The 23,257-nt window shown below is 39.4% G+C and overlaps 1 protein-coding gene across 3 annotated transcripts in view; it reads right to left on the bottom strand.

Annotated features, from left to right (window-relative positions):
- LOC136863066 (uncharacterized) overlaps nucleotides 1-23,257 on the bottom strand; it is a 2,241,269-nt gene that overhangs the window by 369,112 nt on the left and 1,848,900 nt on the right. For all 3 annotated transcript variants that reach the window (XM_067139397.2, XM_067139396.2, XM_068225847.1), the window contains one exon: nucleotides 11,094-11,271. In XM_067139397.2, the coding sequence (XP_066995498.2) occupies nucleotides 11,094-11,271 (178 nt within the window). The remainder of the gene's footprint in view (nucleotides 1-11,093; nucleotides 11,272-23,257) is intronic.

Here is a 23,257-nt window from a genome sequence, read left to right as displayed (position 1 = left end):
ATGATAGCAATGACAAAGGTACAGGAAGAAAGAAGAAGCCTGAAATCAAATCATCGCTATAATTTAACTAATGTTGGTGTACACTGCGTAGACGACAGAAAGACGATCTACGAAATGGCTACAAACACCAGACGCAGGACAATGATGGTTTTCTATGCATTGTTTAACATTGCAGGCTTCCACACATATTTAATATTCAGAGCCAACAACCGTAATTCCCCGGAAGCAAGGAACAGAATAAATGTTTTCAAGAAACTCAAGTTACATTTAACTGAAGAGCAAATACGAGGAAAAGCTCTTTCAAGGTATATTTCAAAGAGCATTGGCGATAATCCAAGAAGGATATCGGTGGTGACAGAAAAAGCAGGACGTGAAAACAAGAGGTCGATATGCGTACTGTGGAGACAGAAAAAGCTGCTACTCGTGCTGTTTGAGCAGAAAGTTCCTACGTATTGAACACTTGCTGTATTTCTGTGCAGTAAATGTAAAGCTGAAATACGAATGTTCCATGAACTGTATACATAATGAAGATTAGCTTATGACTATTTCATACATTTTGATTTTAAACATTGTACTCAAAGAATATTATGTGAAAATATGTAGTGTTTACAAAAATGCGTTGTGAACTGTTAAGTGTTAATCATCAATGGTTTAATACCATGGTTTCACACCAGCGTACAATAGAATGGATACTGATAATAAACATATATTAAAGTACTGTAAAAGTATTTGATTATGGGTTTGTGAGATCAAACCCCTTACTCATACAAATTTTAGTGACCCGTGCACTGGCGGGTTAAGTTCTTATCGTTTGCTTTTTGTTGTTCATTATATCTGTTGCGATCTAGGGCCATTTTTTATCAACGAAACCACGTATTTAGGAAGGAAGTGTTTTATAAGCCAGAGGATTGAGAGATTTGTACCGTGAGTAACGTTAATTACTTTCGGCCTACTTCATCGCGTGCACTTTGACCTTTAACTTTGCGCTTGTCCACTTAGAGTTGAACTTTCCGATTCTTGAGATTCTCTCTCCATCAGCACTTGCTGACACATCGCTTCTGCACCTGCACTGCACTGTGCACTGACATTTGGCGTGCGTTCCTCTCTTACCTCGCTGCCACGCTCCGCTTGCTCAGCAAGTGCCTGTCGTCTTGCCTTGGTTCGATAATTTCTTCTTGCTCAAGCTTCTCATCTATCTGCTGCAGATTTGCCACGGGTCACTATCCCAACCATCTGCCGCTGGAATCGTCCAGCTGTTTCCCCTGATATGCACCCTTTCGCCTTGTAGATTACTCGCCTTCTTCACGATAATTTCCGCCATCAAAGTAGATAGCAACTTCACTTTGACTGGCCTATTGCCTTTCACTTTTCCCAACCTTTCAGCATCGTTCATATTCACCTCACTGAAGTTGTTCATCGTGTTCTGTATAACTTCAACCACCTTGTAAATATGCGGTCTACCTTGGTTTTTATCACATCTTTCTTCACTCCGTATATGAATATGCATTTCTTGATTACGCTCCTGACAGCTGATTGTCTCTTCCCTCTTCAATTTTGCCACCTCCTCTTCCAAAATTGTAACTTTCTCCTTCAATTTCACAATTTCTTCCTCATTACTTCCCGTCTTAGCCATTGTCTCCTCTGTTTCCTCCTTTATCCACCTCTTCATATCTTCAAATTCCTTGGTCTGGTCCCTCATCAACTCCCTTATCTGTTCTATTGGACAGACTTCCTTCACCACTCTTTCACCACCTCTTTAATAATCTCAATATCGTCCCAACTCATATTGCCACTAGTATTCGGGCCGGGGTTTAGTTCCACGCTCCCAAAAACTGGCAGTTCAGTTACCGCAGCTGCCACCAGAACCATTTCTCGCATCTTTCTCAGATCTGCCTTAAACTCCACTCTTTCAGTTGTTTTCTACTTCATTCGCCATTGCCATCTTCCTATCGTGGCCCAGTACTCAGCACTCCAATTCCGCTGCTTTCTTGAGTTGGACTGTGGCTTTAAGCCTATGATCCCGACAGGTGCTCTGGGCTTGGATTATGTTTGTTGAGTGGCGCACTTAGCAAGATGGAGGCCGTAGCTTGTCCGTTGTCAATAATCCCTACGAGGTGAATGTTAAAATAGAATTAGAAGGATTATCATATATGGAGGAAAGTACCTTCCAAGGTAATAGGCTTTCTGAACCGGAAGGGATACTTCAGTCATGTTGGGCTTTGCAAGCTTGAAACGAGGCGTGAACAAACAAACAATATAGTTCACCGTTCCCATCGATGAAGCATTGTACCTAACAGCCATGAACTCAGATGGTTCTTTCAGTGATCACTTTATGACTCCCAACAGGAGGAACTGCTTAGAGGAATTCTGAACAACAAGATAAGCATTGTTTGGGGTCTCACACATCATAAAATGCCAAATTCTATTTGACCATAACGCTATAGTGTGCTTTTGTTTTGTTTTGAATTTGGTATAAGTTGTCTTAATGCATTTTAATATCACATCATGTTTTCAACATACACGGAATTTTTATAAGTTTTGTGATTTACTTTGTGTTGCTAACTTTTATTTTACACTATACAATGCGCTGTTTATTCCATTTGAAGAAATGCAGCATATTTAATCAGAAACATGACTAATATTGAAACTACATGAGTCACAATATTTAAATATTTCGTTACAATATTTTATTCATGCAATTTTAACCTAGAAAACCGTCAGATTTATACACTTAGGGCTACAAATACGTAACAGTGGCAAAAATGGAATTCGTTGCATTATTACTTTATTGTAAAATCAGATTTTCTGTCTCCTGTAAAATAGACTTTAGTGACTCATCGTTATATTTACAGGTCATATAGATACATGTACTGTATACACTACCTTCGCGCGATCAGGGGACCATTCGCCTTGTCGCAGCCCCCTCGGTATTTCCTGAAAGGAATGACTGCGCCAGCTCCTGGACATTCCAGCCGGCCCGAGGATATGCCGCGGCACCTACTCTATTGTTCTTTTCGCCTGATTTTAGCGTGCGCTTTCTGGAAAGTGAAACGTAAATGTTCCGGCTCTATTCGAGTCCTGAATGTTCTAGTAACCGATTGCTGATGTAGAGGATGTCCTTGAATAATGTTCCAATATTTACAGAGGAGGGAGCACGCAACACACGAAGGAAGAATGGTTTTATAAACATTGGTCGCATTGGACTTACGGTCCGCTACCACTACTATCAATGATCAGGATATTTCAGTAATTCATAGTGTTTGTATGCAACAAAGGACGGAAATACGCTCCTACCCAAGCATTGCTCTTACGACTGCAAATGTGGGACATTCATGATGGCACACGGCCCAATTTGAACTTATCTTAAGTGACACCTAACACGGATCTTCCATGAGCGATGGATGGGTCGAGGAGGACCAACACCTGGGACTGCCCATTTCCCTGACCTCAACCCTTCAGATTGTTGACTTTCGGGGCAATGGTGTATGCTGTCCCCATATATGATGTGGATCTACGAGAACGAACGACGGGTTATTTTGCATTCGAGTGTAGATTGAGTAGCTGTAATGGGACGGATGTTGACTGCCACCCGAGTCAGAGTATTATCGCGTAGAGAACGGAATACCGTTAGTTCTGCCTTAAAGTAATGTGTTTATGAACTCCCATGAACTGAGGACTGAGAGTTGGAATCAGCGTGATGGAGTGAGGGGCTAGAGCGGTGCCTGCTGTGGCCAGTGCCGCACCGGAGTCTGAACGAGCAATAGGATGTCGCGTCGGAGGGTGGAGTGAGTAGCTACAGTATTAGTGTTTTCTGCCATCAGTGTTCCACCGGAGTCAAAGTATCGTCGCGTACGGAGCGGAGTACTGTGAGTACTGCCTTGGAGTACTGTGTGCGGAACAGTGATGAGAGTAGAATTGGAGCAGTGTTAATTACCGTTCTTGGGCGGAATACTGCAGTGCTGGCTAGCACTGTTCGATTGCTGGTGTCTAGTTGTCAGTGTTAAGTGAGTCACTGTATTTTACTGTGCGAATTACTGGACTCCCTCTGGAGTCGAACCAAGGAATAGTCATCGTTTGTTCTGTGGCCTTTAGCCCTGTGTTCAAACCCATCTGTCTGCACTCAGCTGCTGTGTGGGGTGACTGGACTTGGAGAGGTGAAAGAAAGGCGGGCTTGTCAATCAGGATTATAACCGTCTCAGGTAATACTAAAGAGCCGGACTCCTTGCTGAGAGAAGAAGACAAAGACTTATAAATAGGCAGCAATTAGTGGGTGTGGTCATTCACGGTTTAATATAATGATGTATATCGTTGGCTTACTTCTAAGACGTCGCATGTGACAATGCTCTTCCTACCCATTATATTCCTTAAGACTGGTCACGCTTGCCAGTCACATGTGTATATGTAGTCCATCAGAACAATTTTCGTAGTGTTCATTTTCCTGTGCGAACGTGTAAAGGAAAATGGACCTTACCATACTGTATTGTAGGGATCTTGTTTTCATGGCGAATGTAAGCACTCCTAAAGTTTAAAGTATTTAAGGTTCATTTTCCATTACACATTAGCATAGGAAAATGAACACTACGAAAATTGTTCTGATGGACTGTACAATCATATGTGGCTGAGAGTCGTGACCAGTCTTAAGGAAGAAAATGGATAGGAAGTGCATTGGGAGATACGAGGTTTTATAAGTAAGCCATCGATATGTCCATTCATTGGTTCGCCTTGAAATAAACTGAGCGATAAAACAGACGGTGTTTCATTCGTAAAAATATTTTTTCTGTTGGCTATAGCTGACAATACGTATATATATGCTGTTGCAGAATGGGCAGAGATCCTTTCAAAGAATACGGAATAATTTCTGTAATACGGAAAGTTTCACGCAAGTTAGGTTATACGGTATGTGTTGTACCGCAAATTTGCGCTGCCGCATGAATCTAAACCCTAAAATCTATATTAAAATTGTGTATCATCGGGATCTTATCCATTGGGAAGATTATTCAAAACATACGGCCTATACTTAGTGCAATTAAATGATGTCAGAAAAATATTTAATACCGATAATTTCATAATCATGAATTTTTTAATTAATTGCGTTACCATTTTAGTGTGGGTATTTATAAATTCCTTTCTTTTATCTATCATTTGTCTCCATTGTTGGTCACGTCTTCATCTTTTCTTTAACTTTTATCTGAATATATTCTTGTGGGCGTGGTAGCCATTGCTTGATGTGATCATTTTTCGTCCTTTTATTTGTGATTTTGTTGAGTTTTAAATTATTATTTAAATAGTAACATTTCAAATGTACTGCAAAATAATTTTTATTTTCGTCAAGCAAACGTCAACTTGAGGCTACCGTGGTGCACGTTAGCGCAGAGACTCCCTGGCTGTTGCCTGCAATAGCGCTGTGAGAAAAGCAATCAGTTTGAGCAAAGATGACTGGTTATTTGCGTCTTGAGGATACCCGCTCTTCAGAGCACGTTCTCAGCATGTTTAAATCTCAAAACAAGAGGAAACTGAAACCATGACAATTTCCCCCGGTTCATTCAGACTTGTTTGCCAGCAAAAATACACATTCACAAATAACACGGGCGATGTTATAAATACATGATAAGTAACCTGGGCATATGAGTGCGCTACGTATAATACAAGTGTAAATTTATTTTATTGTGAACATCTGCATATTTTGAAATCTCAGGATTATTTTTATGTGATCATCACGTCTAATTCATTAACTGCCCTTTTCTAAAGAGTATAAATTACCAAACACCCATGCGAATGATTAATTTAAGTGATTTGTACCTTAATGGCTGATATTAATCGTCGTCTGTAGATTTAATAATGGCTGATTGATTTTAGCATTGAGTCTAACGATCTTGATTGTCTTTCATTAACATTATTACACATTTGGGCTATGAGCCCATGTTTTAAAAACCACAAATATAATTTTAATATTATTCTTGAAACTAATATGTCTATTTTGATTAATGCACAAACTGAAATGGTCATTTACATCATTCAGAATGGTGTGGGATTATTTATAAAAATCTCGGTATTAAAATTACTTTTCCGTACATCATTTAATTTAATACGAAGGTGGTAAAATTAATTTTCCTATCGTAAAATTAGAAATAAGTATTTATGAACTGGCCATGCTTTAAGATGTCGCAGTGAATGATATAAGTTTCCTGATGACACTTCCGTCCAACGGACTATGCAAATTCTCGGAACTTTCAATAGAAAGCCTTATTTGTAGACCGCAGGGCCAAAGATCTGTCAAGAAGAGAGGTGCAAAATTGGCAGTTCTGCTTTCAATATACGGAGAAGGGCCATTGGCTGGAATCATCTCAAAACTACCCGTATTATGGTTATGGATAATTACAAAGAAGACCGTACTGAATTCGTTTACAGAGTTGCGGAAAATATTGTCTGTACCATTTTTCAGTATTTCGTACTCGTAAAATACATACTAAAGGAAGGAAGTCTGCAGTGATAAGGAGAGCTGTGAAAAAAGAAGCGGCAATCCATAAAGGAGTGAGGGAAGGGTGCAGTTTGTGCTCCTCTCCTTTTCAGTGTTTATACTTACAGAACAGGCTGTAAAGGAAATCAAAGAAGAATTTAGAAAGGGAGTCACAATCGAAGGAGGGTAACTCAAAACTCACAGATTTGCCGATGATATCGTTAATTTATACGAGTCTGCAAAAGATCTGGTAAATAAATAAATAAATAAATAAATAAATAAATAAATAAATAAATAAATAATAATAATAATAATAATAATAATAATAATAATAATAATAATAATAATAATAATAATAATAATAATAATAATAATAATAAATAATTTCGTGTGGCTATTTCTAGCCGAGTGCAGCTCTTGTAAGGCAGGCCCTCCGATGAGAGTGGGCGGGCGGCATCTGCCATGTGTAGGTACCTGCATGTTATTGTGTGGTGGAGGATAGTGTTGTGTGTGGTGTGTGAGTTGCAGGAATGTTAGGGAAAGCACTAACACCCAGCCACCGAAACATTGGGATTAACCAATGAAGGGTAAAATCCCCGACCCGGGCGGAAATCGAACCCGGGACCCTCCGAACCGAAGCCCAGTAAGTTGACCATTCAGCCAACGAGTCCGACAAACGATCTGGTGAAAATTGTTGAATGGTATGGGTACAGTCTTTGAGAAGGAGTAACAGGTCAAAATAAATAAATCCGAAAATTGTAATGAAGTACATTCGAAACAAGTCAGGTGATGCAGGGATATTAGATTTGGAGAATAATTCTTAAAACAAGTAGATGAATGTCGTTACCTTGGTAGTAGAATAACTAACGATTGCAGAAGTAAGGAGGACATAAAATGCAGACTGTCACAAACAAGGAAGTCCTTTCTTAAGAAATGAAATGTGCTCACTTCGAACATTGATATAGGAATTAGAATGATGTTTTTGATTACCTTGTTCGGCAGCGTGTCATTGTATGGAAGTTAAAAATGGAGAATAACTAGCTCAGGAAGGAAGAGAATAGAATCGCTTGGAATGTGGCGTTATAGAAGGATGCTAAAGGTGATATGGAGAGATCGAATCACGAATGAAGAGATATCGTATCGAATTTGTGAGGGGAGAACGATTTGGCTAAATTTGACCAGAAGAAGAGATAGAATAAGACATCTTAGGACACTCGGACTTTTTCGTTTAGTTTTTGAGGGAAGTGTAGGTGGTATGATTGATAAGGGTAGGACAGGGCATGAATATGAAAACTGATTAGATTACATGTAATATGTCGTAGTTACGTAGAACTGAAAGGATTGAAAGACGATGGGGATGGCATGGAGGGTTGCACCAAACAAGTATATCGACGCCTAAGAGTTCACATGTTCGTTGTGTTCATTTTCCTATGCGAAGGTGTAAATGAAGATGAACCTAAAATAGAGTATACTTTAGGAGTGTGTAAATACGTCATGCAAGAATACAGTACGGTAAAACTCATTTTCCGTTACACAAATATATAGGAAAATGAACACAACGAAAATTGTTCTGATAGACTGAATGTCCACATGTGGCTGGGAGCCGTGATCAATCTTAAGAAAAATAATGGATAGGAAGAGGATTTGAGATACGTTGTTCCATCATCGACGATATGCAGGTAGAGATGTGCCTTCCACTGCAGGAAGATCGGATGATCTGAAATTAGGGGAAGAGGATTGTTTTGTTCCATGTGCGGAAAGTACTCCGTGGAAGACATGGTCACATGTTTGCAGTGTCGCACCTGGGTGCATGGAACGTGTGCTTGGGACAACTCTGGCCTAACTGTGGCCTAGAGCAATTCATTTGTGTGTAATATAACTGAATAATTTGATTCAGTGACTTACAACTTTATTATTATAGCGCTACAACTTAGCACATTGGTGGTACGATTTACGATACTGGTTTCCTGTACCGTACCGATTGAAGCGTTAGGGAAAAATATTTCTTTGACATCTATATTGCTCAATATTGTAATTATTTAACCAAAGAATATCAGTAAATATATCTATTATTCTGAAAAATTAATTTCCGTTTGTTGAATATTAACTTAAAGCAACGATAAATAAAAATGTGTTAAGTCGTAGGATTTAGGAAATCTTACCATATTTTGATTGAGTCAAAATGTGTAGACGAAATCTACATTACTTATTTGTTGGGAGTTTGATGAATGAGATGCGAAGGTGAAAAGATAAGTCACCCTCTTGTCGTATGCTCAGAAATAAGATTGGAAACTAAAAAGAACCATTTCATTTACTATAGGACTGGAAACTAATAAGAACCTTTTCATTTATTACCTGCATTGAGAAGGGAAAACCGACGTCTCGACTTCATGAATGATATGACACCCGTATTGGGATATTCTGGTCGATCATCGATTTTCTGTTATCGTTACAACTCTTACGGCTTAAGGAAAAGTTTAAAATAACCGCAAAGAATACTGTGCTCCAGAAAACTAGCAACGAAAAATAGTTCATTGTTTATGATTTAAGGAAAAGTTGTAAATAACCACAACGATAACTGCGCTGCAGAAATCTAGCGATAGTTACGAAAACATTTCATTGTTATGATTTAAGGAAAACTTTAAAATAACCTCAACGAATACTGCTCTACAGAAAACTAGCATACTTATGAAAATAGTTCAATGTTATGATTTTCCTTTATGAGAACAAAATTGTAGTCGTTCGTCAACAACAATTCAGAGGGAATTGAAAGCTATGCTGCACATACAGTTACAACTGTTACAATAATTATAATTAAGTTAAACAAGAGTTCTAAGTGCCATGCAATCTTCACGAGGACCAATGGTATTCCTTTAATCAAAATGTCTTAGAGATATGTTGTATAGTTGGAAAACATCTAAGCATTCTTGACAAATATGTAAGAGCCTTTCGAAGGGGATTCATTTCTTGAAATCTCACAATGCGGTGAAATTATTCCTAGGTTTTTCATCCTTGTATCTCAGTGAAGTTAGGTAATAGAACGTGGCATTCTACTATGTATAAAACCTGCATTCAGTGAAGTAGAGATTAGTATTCTTCCATGTAAGGTGGCTTTCGTAAATCAACGAATTAGAGGATATATTTGCAATTAAACAATGACCCTCAACTTAAGCGTCGACCTAAGTGCACACTGTATCCAACATGAAGAATGGTACTGTAAAATTAGCTGAGATTCTTAACATTCTCCAAAATGCATGAACAGTTATCCAGCGGTGGACACATTCAACGTGAATAAATTTTACAGCTCACACAACGCATTACACAACATGAAGGGTTGATATTTAAACTACGGTATAATGCATGCAAAGAGAAAGAACCATTCTTGAAATGGCTAGTGACCGTCACTGATCGTAAATTGTCTAATACAATGAAGTGTGGGAACGATCCATAGGATCAGGCTGTCTGGCCAACCAAGATAACTGAGGAACTAGTGCATCTGCAAACACTTCAGAGCCATTCCTTAATATTCTCTACTCTCATGTAACAGGAAGATTCATTCGAAAGCGCAGTATAGCTATTTGCAAGATTTACACTACAACATCAATAAATGAATCCAGAGATAACGAGAGGTATTGGATAATTAAAACAACAATACTGCAAATCCCGTGCGTTTGTTCATCATTGAAGAGATAAATGCGTTCGGTTGATATGAATTAATACACCCACCATATTGATTAGACATTGAATCATCCGACGTCCACTGTGTTCGGTCGCTGGGGAATTGGTAGAATGATTTCTAAGGTGTTAAAGATTACTTCATTCACTCTTTTACCACCATGTTCTAGGTGGACAGCATTTAAAGAATGTAAAATGATGGACTTAAAACATAACCGAAATTTTCAATCAGTCAGCACATCATTCATTTAAAACTGAATTTCGGAGGTTTAATAATTTAAACCATTGGATAAACACCATTATTTTGAAATAACACATAAAAATGAAGGCGATTTTTTAAATGGTTTAACAAAACGAGAGATGCAAAAAGTGTGGGATGTGAACTAAAATGACACAAAAAATGTATAATCCTGAAGGAGAAGAACATATCTGTGACCAGTTGCGTAGAAAGGGACCCAATTTCGGCAATGGAAATTTTACAGCAGAGTTGAACGAAAGTGTCTGGAGTGTAAAAATTGCATTCCTATGTTCTGAATTCTTGGGCTACCTATGGGTCCTCTTAACAAACTCAATTTTGCTGCAGTTCGAATCATCACCATTCTATGTCGTGAAAAATTTGTACAATTGGCAAGAAAATTAGTGAAAACTGTAATTACGTTTTTCTAAAAGTAAAATTTTTAAAAAACAATCATCGATAATTAATATCTTCTGAAGTGTTGCAGCTAGAATCATGGACTCATTTCTTAAAATGCTCAGCGTCATATGTCAATTTTAGAACTACAAACTTCTCAAATATGAAAAATCCGACTTTGACTTTAGGTCCCTTTCCGCCCAACGGGTCACATAGTAGGAAGTATACTCTACAGTCTGACATTAATCACTGATTGAGAGGATGAACGCCCGAATGTTTCCCAGTGAAATGACATCTTATGTCTCTTTCTACGCCGAGAATAGAACATACCTCATCTGCCACGTCCGCCAGTTCTAAGGTAATGTCAAGGCCAGATGATGCGGCTCCGAACACAGCAATTTTCGTCCCCTCGAAGCCATCTGGCTGCCGATAATCATGGCTGTGTAGTACTCGTCCCTGGAAGGCTTCAATGTCCAGAATATCCGGAATGTTTGGAACAGCATAATGTCTAGAACATACAAAGATAGACGAACGTCAACTCCAAAGAATATATCTCTGTCCTAATTTATTATTACATTGGTATGACTTAAGTACGCGTAGAAACTGATGGAGTTACTTTAATATGTAATCACTTATTTCGCTCAGACAAATATAATCATGTTATTGAACCAAAACATTTGTATACGCTTAAAATGTCTCATCCATCGAAGGAAGGTGAAGAGACAGGTGACGAATGTAGTTGTAAGAACGTGTACGAGTAAGTACCTTATTCCCTGTAATTTACTTGAAATCTAGGAAATACTTCAAATAGACCAAGATAGTTCCAACAAAGATTCATGATATATATTTAAATTATGCTTTATATATAAATTATAACACAATTTTCTTTAGGCATTTTTACACTAGTAATTATTTACAAATGACTGACTGCGTATATCAATGATAATTTCAGTAGAAACAGTAAATAGCTTCTGTTTAGTAGCTGGTCATATGTTTTGCCAGTAGGGGATTCTCTTCAGTTGTACTCACCATCAAGACTCGCATAAAATTCATTCGGTGACTTCACTGAAACATGAATTCTGAACATTTCCTGACTCAAAAAATTATGAGTTAATAATTTATAAGTCCTCGATAACAAGCATGGAGGAATGAGCATATCACCAGAGAGATTTCTAGGTTAGTCAACACAGGGAAGTTTATCTACAAGTTACCAACGAAACAATGGACTTCTGTACTTTTAACGGGATAAAATGATAACATACGCTAATAACTGTTGCCTGTCACTTCACTAATAGATAGTACTATGCAAGCATATTGGCAACAGGTTTATTAGACTTCATAACATTAAGGATTTAAATAAGAGGTATTTTATTTCGAAAATCCATAGCACGGGATGAAAAATATTGGGGCTGGTTTTTGAGCTGGTTGCAGGTTTATGGAACCACCAGTTCGTTTACACAGTTTTAAAATTATCTGTATTTATTCTCACAATAACATTGCATTAGTGTTCAACATCGATGCGTTTGATATTACTTACTTTCCGCATGAACGTTATTGCTGTTTTCAGTGGGAAAATACTTTATCGTGAGCATTTTCGATTTTAATAAGAAAGCAATAGATAAGTTCACTCACAGCAAGGAATACGGAATGAATTTCCTTTTTTCAACTGGAGTGATTGTTGGAAATGCATGTGGTCGATTGACTGTTGAAAGAGCTCTGTGTTACCGTAGTGAAAGAGTAGTTAATACCAATTGAAACTTGGTTCATTCTGTGTTTGTGTGTGTGATCCATTTAGTGTTATACATATTGGTGTTCAGAGTGTGTTGGTAGTAATGAAGAAAAGTGATATTTTCTAAAAATTGTTCATTTCGTAGTTCCATTGGTGATCGGTAGATTACGTATTCTTGTCAACGTAGGTTATGTTTATATTGTTTCGTACTTTGCGTTGCGGGAAGTACGAAATAATATTCCATTGTTTGGTGTATCTATAGCTTTGTTGCTAGGATACTCATAAGGACAGTTTATTGTACGGAGTTGTACCTTCCGCACTCTCTACATTTTTACACTCGTTAGTAGCCATACTAGACTGTTATTCCTAAAGCCCCAGAGCTTTAAATAATTGATACAACTGTAAATTTAGTTTAAGAAAATTTAATAGGCTTCAAGAAAATGTGAGACATTTTGCGGACAATATAGCTAACGGTCTCTCATTGTTAGTAATTATTGCTGCTCTGCCAGTTCGGCGTAATAAAATCATGGTCCACTCGCCTTCCATTGTACTTTTTTATATTTCATCAATAAGGAACAAATTTAATTTCTGTTAGCGCGTAGACAGAAAAGGTGTGATAATCAATGTATGAAGTATTCGTGTTCAACTTCAGTTCTGTATTTTCAGTTTACCTGTTGTAATTACTCTGCGCACTTTAGATTGATTGTATTACATATTATATGGCTTGTTACATTGGTATTTAAGATTAACTTAACGGCAGTTTTCATTTCGATTAGAGCATAGTAGGTTAAAATAAGAAAAAAAGATATATCTGCCTACGGTTTTAGTTTTGTTATCTAATCCTTTTGCAGTCCTCTCGATCTTTCAAAGTTTAACGGAAATATTCATTTCTATTTGTGCGTAGAAATAACAAATTTCCGATATTTAGTTATTAACGGCAGTTTTCATTTCTGTTAACACGTAGTAGGATAAAATCGTAATAAGTAGTACTGCAGTGTAGATATTTTATTAGTTAGTATATTACTTACATTGCTGTCGTGTGATCCTTGTGTTATATCCTAGACAACATTTGTTTTATTTGATATAGTTTATTAACACAATAAGTTTATTTTGCTTATGTTACATGTTTCAGTAACTAGTAAAGATTGAAAAAATGGCTAAGGAATACAAGTGTAAGAGCAGGAGGACAGGAAGGAAGGTAGGTCCCCCTCAAACAGTGTAAAGAATACGGTAGGAGTACAAGAGCGATGGGAGGAAAGGGGAAGTTGTAGAAGTTATACGGGCTAACGTTGTAAAGGAAAAGAAATTCAGTGGCAGAACTCAGGACAGGTATCGGTGAGAAACTGGTGCCGCTCACTGCAGGTAGAGGAGCAGAGGGAAGATGAGGAACAGGGAACAGTTGCAGAGGTGAAACTAAAAAGGTAGAAAAGGGAAATGTAGACTAGGGGATAGGAAAAGGCAGATGGAACAGGTCAAGGGTGGGAGAAAACGGAGGAGGAAGTAGGTCATGCAGTTGTCAGGAAAGATAGGGGAGACCAGGTTGGAAGGAGATTGAGGTGGGTGGGGTTGGGTGTCTGTTAATGGGGGACTCCGTCGACAGGCATGTGGGGAATGTGTGTGGTTCAAAGGGAACCAGGCTATAGTGTTATCCAGGACTTAGTTTAAGGCAAATGTCGAGGAAAATTGGGATAGAAGGATGAGAGAAAACCTAAGGAAGAATTCTTTCACACTGGAAGGCTATCAGGTACAGGTACGGTACCAACATAGTTGGGGATGTGTGGGCTCTTGCTAATGCAGCACGGGAGATGTTTACGGAAGCTGAGATCATTATCAGTAGAATACTGCGTAGAATCGATGCTGATGGGAAGGTGATTGTGAATTTAAAAAGAGACTTTGGAGGCGTATGAAGAAAACTGGGAGTGAGATTTATAGAACCTAATGGGAGGGTAGGATATAGGGATCTGCTCTCAGAATCACAGTTTACATGTATGTTAAGCAGGTTGTTTTGAAGTGTTACAGAGGGGAACGTTCAGGGGAATGGGGTGGACTAGAGAGCGGTAAAAAGAGTTACAGGGAGCTGGAAGTCAATTATGATGACAGAAATGTTAGTGTTATACTATAGAAGTATTCTAAAGGAAGTAATAGAATTAAATAATTTAATAGATATTGTACATATTTACCTGATATTTTAATATGAGCTGAATCATGGCTGAGAATGATACTAGGTATGCAGACATTTTTTCTCGGAAATGAAGAGCTTATCGCAGAGACAGGATAGGAATGGAAGGAGAAAGTATTCACACTGGTGAAAACACATTTTTAACGAAAATGTTATGGGTGAGAAGCATGGCATTCTAGGTGTATGTTTTATCTCTAAAGATAACAGGCAACGTGATGATTTTGGGGTGTACAGACCCGGAACATGGTGGTAATAACGCTGATGGGAAATTATTTGATATAATAATCACCTATGTGAGAAAGGACACGGAAAGGAACACGATTGCAGCAGGTGATCTCATTTTGCCAAATGCCAGTTGGGGAGATAATGAGATTGACAGGAAGCATGACCAACAAATAGCAAGAAAGTTAATCTGAGCAGAAAGCCTGAATCAGGAATTGGTGGAACCAACTAAATGGAGCAACATGCTGGACGTGATGCTGGGAAGGCCAGATGAATTCTATCGAGAAACTGAAGTAATAGTTGGCATGAGTGATCACTAAGATGTCTCCATCATAGTTAAAACTAAATGAGATATAAAGAAACGTCGTGAAAGAAGGTTTGTAAAGCAGTACCATATTGTTGATAAGAAAGTCATGAGGGAGCTTAACAAAAGTAATTATGATCGGAGGAAAATGGTAAACGAAAATGTAACAGCCTGAGAGATGGGTTTAAAACAAATGTTGAGGAAATGTAAAAACATATATGCACCTTTAAAAATAATAAGGAATGGTAATGATCCGCTGCATTATAACAGAGAAAGGGTAGCATGATAGCAAGCATAGTTGGCAGTCATACAAATATTAGTGAAAAATACAAAATGAACTTTAAGGCACGAACAAGTTCCAAGAAGGACATTACAGAATTCTTAATTAACAAGGGGAGTGTATATATCAGGATTTACAAAATGCAGAATTATTGAGTCAGCAGTTTGTAAATATTGCTGGTTACAATGATATTATTGATAAGAAAAGCGCACAAACGTGCAGAGAGTTAAGTTCATTGTTCTTTTCTATATTCCATTAGAGATTTAGTGCGCTTGTGGCACTCGCTAAAGTGGTAGCGCTTGCAGGCCTTCCCGCAGAGGCTGCATACACACTCTGGTGAGGGTTCTTGGAAACTGTTTCTTGTGCATAAATTGTGGTGGAAACCGTGCACTGCGAGCCTAGTTATGGCGCTTCGTAAATTCTTGTTTGGTGCCGTCCAGTTCCAATCTAGCATCGCATCTGTTGCGTAGAATTCGGGCCAGATGTCCGCTCTCTTATTTTGTCTGTCTCTTGTTTCGTCGCTGGCAGCTGTTGTCTGAACTTCAAGTCTTCTATGAGGAAGCACGTTTTTGCAAGTTCGTAGGCCAGTCTCGAAGGGGCGTATTTTGGTATTCCCACAAATTTCTCTTTAGTTATCTTGCTTTCACACACTTAAGGGTCGAGAGGTCTCTAGTTGTCAGGTTGTTCCATATGAGCTCAATGCTATAGGTCAGAATAGGCATTATCTTTGCATAGAAAAGTGTTAATGCGGTGTCTAACGTATGTGAATTTTGTATGATGATCCCGATGGTTGTAGGGTGATGCCTAGGTACTTGAAGGAGTTTACGATCTTTAACTCTTCCGCTCCGTAGTATATTTTGTCTTGTGCATAAGTTATTCCTCACCTCCTGAAGATCATTTGCACTGTCTTGTTGGTATTCAGCTGGAGTTGGTTGTTTTCGACCCATTCCTGGAGCCGGTCTACAGTGTCTTGCAGGGCCTCCCTGTCATGCAAGCCTAATACGATGTCGTCTGCGTAGAGGTACATTTTCACCGGGTCCTTTTGTAGGATATCTGTGACTCTGACATGACGATGTTGAATAGGGTTGGGTTAATCGGGTCTCCTTTTAAAACGCCGTTGGTCTGTACTATGTTCTCTGAGGTCGTCACGCCATCTTCGATTATGATGTTGTTGTTAGTGAGCAGGGTTTTGATAGCAGGTGTTGTTGGGTTATCCTTTCCTGTCATACTTTCAAGTTTCTTCATGAGTATTTGTCTGTTCAGCAGGTCAAAAGCTTTTGTGAAATCCGCGAAGACTGTGTAGAATTTCTTCTATGGGTGTCTTAGTGGGTCTTGTACATCTTCTAGGAGGTTAGCAACTGCGTGAAGGGTTCCTCTTCCCTTCCTGAATCCGAACTCTGTTTCCGACATTAAGGCGTCTGTTAGTGAGTAGAGTCTGTTCGTCAGGATTTTGGAGAATATCTTGAAGATGTTGTTCTCAAGTGCAATTCTTCTGTATGCGTTGAGGTCCTTTATGTCGCCTTTGCCCTTGTATAATAAGATTATCGACTTTCTGCAATCCTCTGGTATTTTTCCTGATATGAGGCATTTGTTAAACAACATCGTCCACAGTTGTTCAAGAGTTTCTATGAGGTTTTCGTTGAACACCTCGTCTGGTCGTGCTGCTTTTCATTTTTTTAGATTCTAGGATGGCTTGTCTTACTTCGTCCTCGGTTATTGGTTCAGAACCTATGGTGTATGTCTCTTCTGTTTCGTATGCTTGTTCTACGTTGTTCTTGTTGTAAAGCTGAATGAAGTGCTGTTCCCAAACATTCATCGTTGTCCAGTTAGAGAAAGTGATTAATAGTAAGGAAGTATTGAAATTTACCTACGATTAATGAGACATTTACAATAAGGTACAAATTCGAAAACTTCAAAAGCAGTTGGAAATAATAAGGTTGCTGGCGTATGCTAAAGGCAATGGGTTGGGATATAGTACTATATCTGGAGTACTTGCATACTGTTTGCATGAAGGAGCTATACCAAATGAATGGTAGATGATAAAATAGCTCCCGTGTATGAAGAAAAGAGTGGTAAACTTAAGGCCGATAATTACAAGAAAGTCAACTTGACATCTATTGCATGTACTATAAGCTTTGGGAAATAATTATTTCTGATTGTAACATGCATGCTTGCGGAATTACTAACTGGTTTCATAGAAGGCTGTTCTGGTTTAGGATTAATAATTCCACTGAAGCTCGATTTGACGGATTCCAGCAAGATATAGAAGATATTTTAGATTCAGGAGGTCAAATTGACTGTATCGCGATGACCTACCTAAGACTTTTGAGAAGATAGATCATGGGAGACTACTAACAAAAATTAGTGCATTGGACTCGACAAAAGAGTGACCGAATGGGTGGCTATATTATTCTTCAAGAAAATAGTACTCTGAGAATTATCTGATCGTGCAATCATTAATTGGGAATTCCTGAAGGCAGTATTATTGGAATTTTATGCTTGTTTATATATACAGTATATATTTTTGAAACCCTAGGGCGATGGAGTGCGTTGTGGAGGTGTGGGTATGTTGATGGACAAGGGGGCAAATTGGAGCCTTACGAAGTGGTATCCACTGTCAGCAGTGATAATTGTGGCCCGTTTCAAGACCAATATCAGAAGTGTTCTGGTGATGGTGTGCTATGCACCCACTGAGACATCAAAGGAAGAAGACAAACAGGCATTTTGTATGCACCTATATAGCACGATTAAGAAACACAAGAGGAAGGATATAATAATTATAATACAAACATGGACCATGATAATGAGAGACCTGAGTACATCACGGGAAAACATGGCCTAGGAGAACGGTGTGAGAATGGACAGCTCTTTGTGGACTTCTGTCCTAGCCACTATCTGGTTATTGGTGGTACGATATTTCCACATGACGTTTGCCATAAACTGACCTAGATATCACCGGATCATAGGACAGAGAATCAGATCGATCATGTGCGACTGGACGAAAGTCGTGTAGGATGTGGGGAACAAGAGAGGTGCAGACATAAGTAGTGATTATCATATTGTTGTGGCTACCTTTAGAATGAAGATCCAGGCACAGAACATGAGGACATAACAGGTAAGGAAACGTGATGTTGGAAATCTAATAGATGACAGAAAGGTGAAGGAAGTCTTCAGGATAGAACTAAAGAATTGATTTCGAGCACTCTCTGAGTTGGAGGATGAAACTGTTGAAGAAAAATTGGTGAAGATTAAATGTGTCTTTATGGAAGTAAGTGAAAATATCTTGGATTTTAAGGACAGGAGGAAGAAAGACTGGATGAACGAACAGACATGGGAAATCATTAGAGAGAGATGGAGACAATGAACGTATGAAAGACACGAGCAAGAAAGGCTGAAGTGTAATCAAAGTATACTGCAAAGGATAGGGAAGTAAAGGGAATTGTGAGGAGGGATCAAAGGAACTGGACATATGACCTGTGCCAACAGGCAGAAAAGGCAGACAACAAGGAAAATCTCAAAAAGTCTATACCATCGCCAGAATTCCGGCAAGGAAGCAGATACAAAACAAACCGTCCAGTCAGGAACAAAGATGAAACCCTCTTAACTAACCCTAAGGATTAACTGAAGCGATGGCAGGAACGTTTTTCTGTAGTTCTAAACCGTTCCTTGGAAGATGGCGGGGGAAGTAGAAGAAGAAGAAGAGATTCATTCTCAGCGAAGGATTAAAACCTGCATTCCAACAGTACAGGAAATCAAGAAGGCATTGAAAGAGTTACATATTATTAACGCAGCAGGAGTTGACAACATTCCATCAAAAGTCGTGAAGATTGATATGGGCAAATATATTGCAAACTCTATTCGAGAAGGTATGGGTTACTAGAGAAATGCCGACAGACTGGAGATGTGGGTTGTTGATTAAGTTGCCAAAAAAGGGGGACACGTCAAATTGGAACAATTGGAGTGGAATCACGCTTCTCTCAATCCCCAGTAAAGAATTCTCCAGGATTCTGCTGAATAGAATTAAAGAGTATGTCAATTTGAGGCTCCGACAAGAACAGGCAGCCTTTCGTCCGAATCGCTCGTGCATCAACCAAATAAACACGTCGAAGGTAATTCTGGAGCAGAGTGCCAAAAGCTCACCTCGTCTCTACGCAGTGTTCGTTGACTTTGAGAAAGCGTTTGACTCGATCTACAGAGAAGCCCCCTGGAAGGAAGTGAAGCGTTACGGAGTGCCAGCACAAATTGTCGATCGTGATTACACATGTAGAGTAATTCAAGGGGGCCGTATATCTGAGTCTATATCTGTACGTTCAGGAGTTCGTCAAGGGTGTAGCCTGCCGCCTACTAAGAGGGCGAATCAAAAAGTTACACTAGCTCGCCGCGAGAGCCTGCTGTGTGCCGTGACCGCCGCAATGCGGAGTAAGCTACAGTAACTGCTGACACGTCTGATAGGAATGTTGGTGTTGTATACCGTCGTGCTGTGTGTGCAGAACGGGCTAGGCCTTATGGAGCGTCAACTATAAGTTCACTACAAATTGGAGGTGCGTGCAACTATCGGATTTCTATGGGATATACGGCTCAATTGCACGGACGTTCATCGTGAAATCACTGCTGTATATGGTGAGCTTGCAATTTTTCGCCCAGGTATTGTAAAGTGGTGTAATCAATTTGACTCCGGACGCACGGATCTCACGGAGGAATTTCACGAATGCAGGCCCGATACGTCCAGTACCGTTGCAATTGCTGACCGTGTGGATTGGATCATTAGAGAGAATCGACGCATAACACTGCAGGAAATTGCCAGCATGCTGAACATTTCGTACGGCAGTGTGTTCTCCATTGTTCACCAGCACCTTGGATTTCGTAAACTGTTTCAAAGATGGGTCCCAATTCTGCTCACCGACGTTCACAAGGGACAACGTTTCCAATCGTTACTGGCATTTTTGCAACGGTATTCTGTGGAGGGGGACGAGCTTCTGAGGTGAATTACCACAGGGGATGAAATATAGGCCCACCACTTCACCCCGGAAACAATGAAAACATCGATGAAATGGGTGCACGCCACATCACCACCACAAAAGAAGGCCAAGATCCAACCTTCAGCAGGTAAGGTAATTACGACAGCGTTCCTTGACATGGAGGGTGTGGTACACGCGAAATTTATTCCGAAAGGCACGACAATCAACTCCGCTTCGTATTGTCAAACGTTATACCAGGTGCATAAGGTAATTAAAAGAAGCGGAGAAGAAAATTGAGCACCGGTGTGATTTTGATGCACGATAATGCAACACTCCACATGGCCAGCCAAACATACGATCTGCAGCAGCGATTCAAGTGCGATGTATAGCAACATCCTCCATACAATCCAGACTTAGCGCCATGCGATTATCATGTGTTCGCTAAGCTGAAAACGTATCTCGGTGGACGACGATTCCGAAACGATGAGGAGGTGAAAGCAGCTGTCCCCAGGTGGTTACATATCGCTGGAGTTATTGCATCCGAAATTGAAAAGTTTGTTGACCGTTCCGTGAAATGTTTACAGAATCTTGGGAACTATGTGGAACAGTTAACTTACATATCATGTTGTCATATCCGTGTTGCCTATGTGTAGATGGTATCATAAATTGCCGTAACATGGAAGTGTAACTTACTTTTTTGATTCGACGTCGTATGTTCTTGCCTGTAATTGACGCGGCATTGCTGAAAGTGACTCGAAATGTGAAACGGGGTATCCAATGGGGATTATTCGATAGGCTTGAAGATCTGGAATTTGCTGACGATGCATTTCTCCTGTCAGAGGCACATGAGGAAGTGCATGCAAAGTTCGAATATTTGGTAAAGGAAGGGAAAAAGGTGGAACTAATTATCAACTCAGAGGAGACCAAGGCCCTAAGGATTAACACCAATAATTTAGACCCACTTATCTTCGATGGTGAATCTATCGAGGATGAAGATAACTTCACTTACTTGGGCAGTGTAGCTGCCAAAGATGGATCAGCTGCACAAGATGTCTCGCAGCGCATTCCAAAAGCAAATGGTGCCTTTTCTCGGCTCTACCATGTGTGGAAGGAAAACAGAATATCTATCAGGACCAAACTCCGCATCTTCGGAAGGAATGTCTATTCTGTTCTATTATGTGGGTCCAAGTCTTGGAAAGTATCATCAAAGTTGCAGACTTTTGTTAACCGCTGTTTGCAACGGATTCTCAACATCTACTGGCTGGAAGTAATTTCCAACCATGAACTCTGGAGTAGGATGGGAGAGAATGAGATGGCCATACAGATAAGGCGATGGAAGTGGATCGGGCAAATACTGAGGAAGGGGAACGAAACAATTGAGAGGGAGGCACAGGTGAAGATCTGTTCACAAAGAAGCGATGGAAGAAGGCAAGACCTGGAGTGTGGTAAAGAGGCTGGCTGCCAACAGGACCAGACGGAGATGCTTTGTTGAAGCCCTCTGTTCCGCGAGGAACAATAGGAATTAAGTAGAGTAAGTCAAGTTGGTTACCGAGTATGGCTGTTCTCATGTGGTGGAAATTATTAAACGGAGTTAGAATATTTCAATCATCGCGCCAGGACCGTCCGTTGGGTCAAATGATCCGTATTCATTAGATTTTGTTTGAGTAATAATTTCTTTCTGGTACTATAAAATATGCCCTGGTATTGCATGATGTCAAATTTGTTTACAGAGTTTGATACTGGGAATACTGAGGGAAAATACACACACTACCTCAGAACATAACATAGATACTGCCAGTGCTGAGAAATTAACGTTGTATTGTTAGAGGCAGATTATTTCTCCAGAGTCAGCACTTCACCTCATGAACTTCATCAGATGCTTCGAGGTGGTAAAATGAATATCTATGTTTGTCGACTACAGAAGTCGCGTTATATTTTTGTCAATTGCATATAAGGACATCTAAGAGAGAAATACATCTACTGCGTAAGTCTTTCCATCTATACTTAATGGCTGTGTTATGTCAATAAAATAAATGAACCAAGAACTGATCCTGTAAGCAATCCCCCATGTGGCCCTACTTTATGCAAATGATACGATATCAAGGGAGTGCAAAATTTACCATTAGGCAGATATCATCGTCATCCTGTTGTGAACACTGCCGTGAAAAGATCTCAGTTGAATTTTAACAGTGTTCGCGAAGACACTTTACTTCAGAAAGAACAATGAACAAAGCCATATGTTATACGAGCAAGTATGAATTGAAATTATGTGCTACAGACATAAAATCATTCCATGATTAGAGATAATGTCTCGCACTATTTCAACCGTAGTCACTGACTACTGTCTGGGACTTCTGGCTCGGAAGTACGCCAAGGACAATGCTTATTCGCTGAATAATATTTCATCGTAGTTGAAAAACCTCGATTGTATATCCAAGTTGTAAGGAACAGGTTGCAAGACATAAACCTTACTCTCAATGGCCATCTCCTATCACCTCCACATTACCGGACACATTACAGATGAACACGACTTCATGTAGCAAGGTTTGTTAATTTTGGCACGAGGTATCGTTTACCAATGAATATGATATCAATTTGGTTTTGATAAATTTTGACAAGATGTTTATACAGAATCTGAAAAGTCTCAATTTCTTTGATAAATGGCGTAACGTTTATTGTAAGATTGAGGTTAAGTAATGTTTGCGTATAGCACTGTATAATGCCAGAGTAATCCCCTACTGGTAACTCAGAACTAAATCAAGGCTCATTTACTTGAAAATTATCATCACGTTCACTGTGAAACGAGAATGTGAAGAAGAATT

The sequence above is a fragment of the Anabrus simplex genome, chromosome 2 (genome assembly GCF_040414725.1).
Source record: "Anabrus simplex isolate iqAnaSimp1 chromosome 2, ASM4041472v1, whole genome shotgun sequence".
NCBI classification, from domain to species: domain Eukaryota; kingdom Metazoa; phylum Arthropoda; class Insecta; order Orthoptera; family Tettigoniidae; genus Anabrus; species Anabrus simplex.
This window is presented reverse-complemented; position numbering and strand designations above follow the sequence as displayed.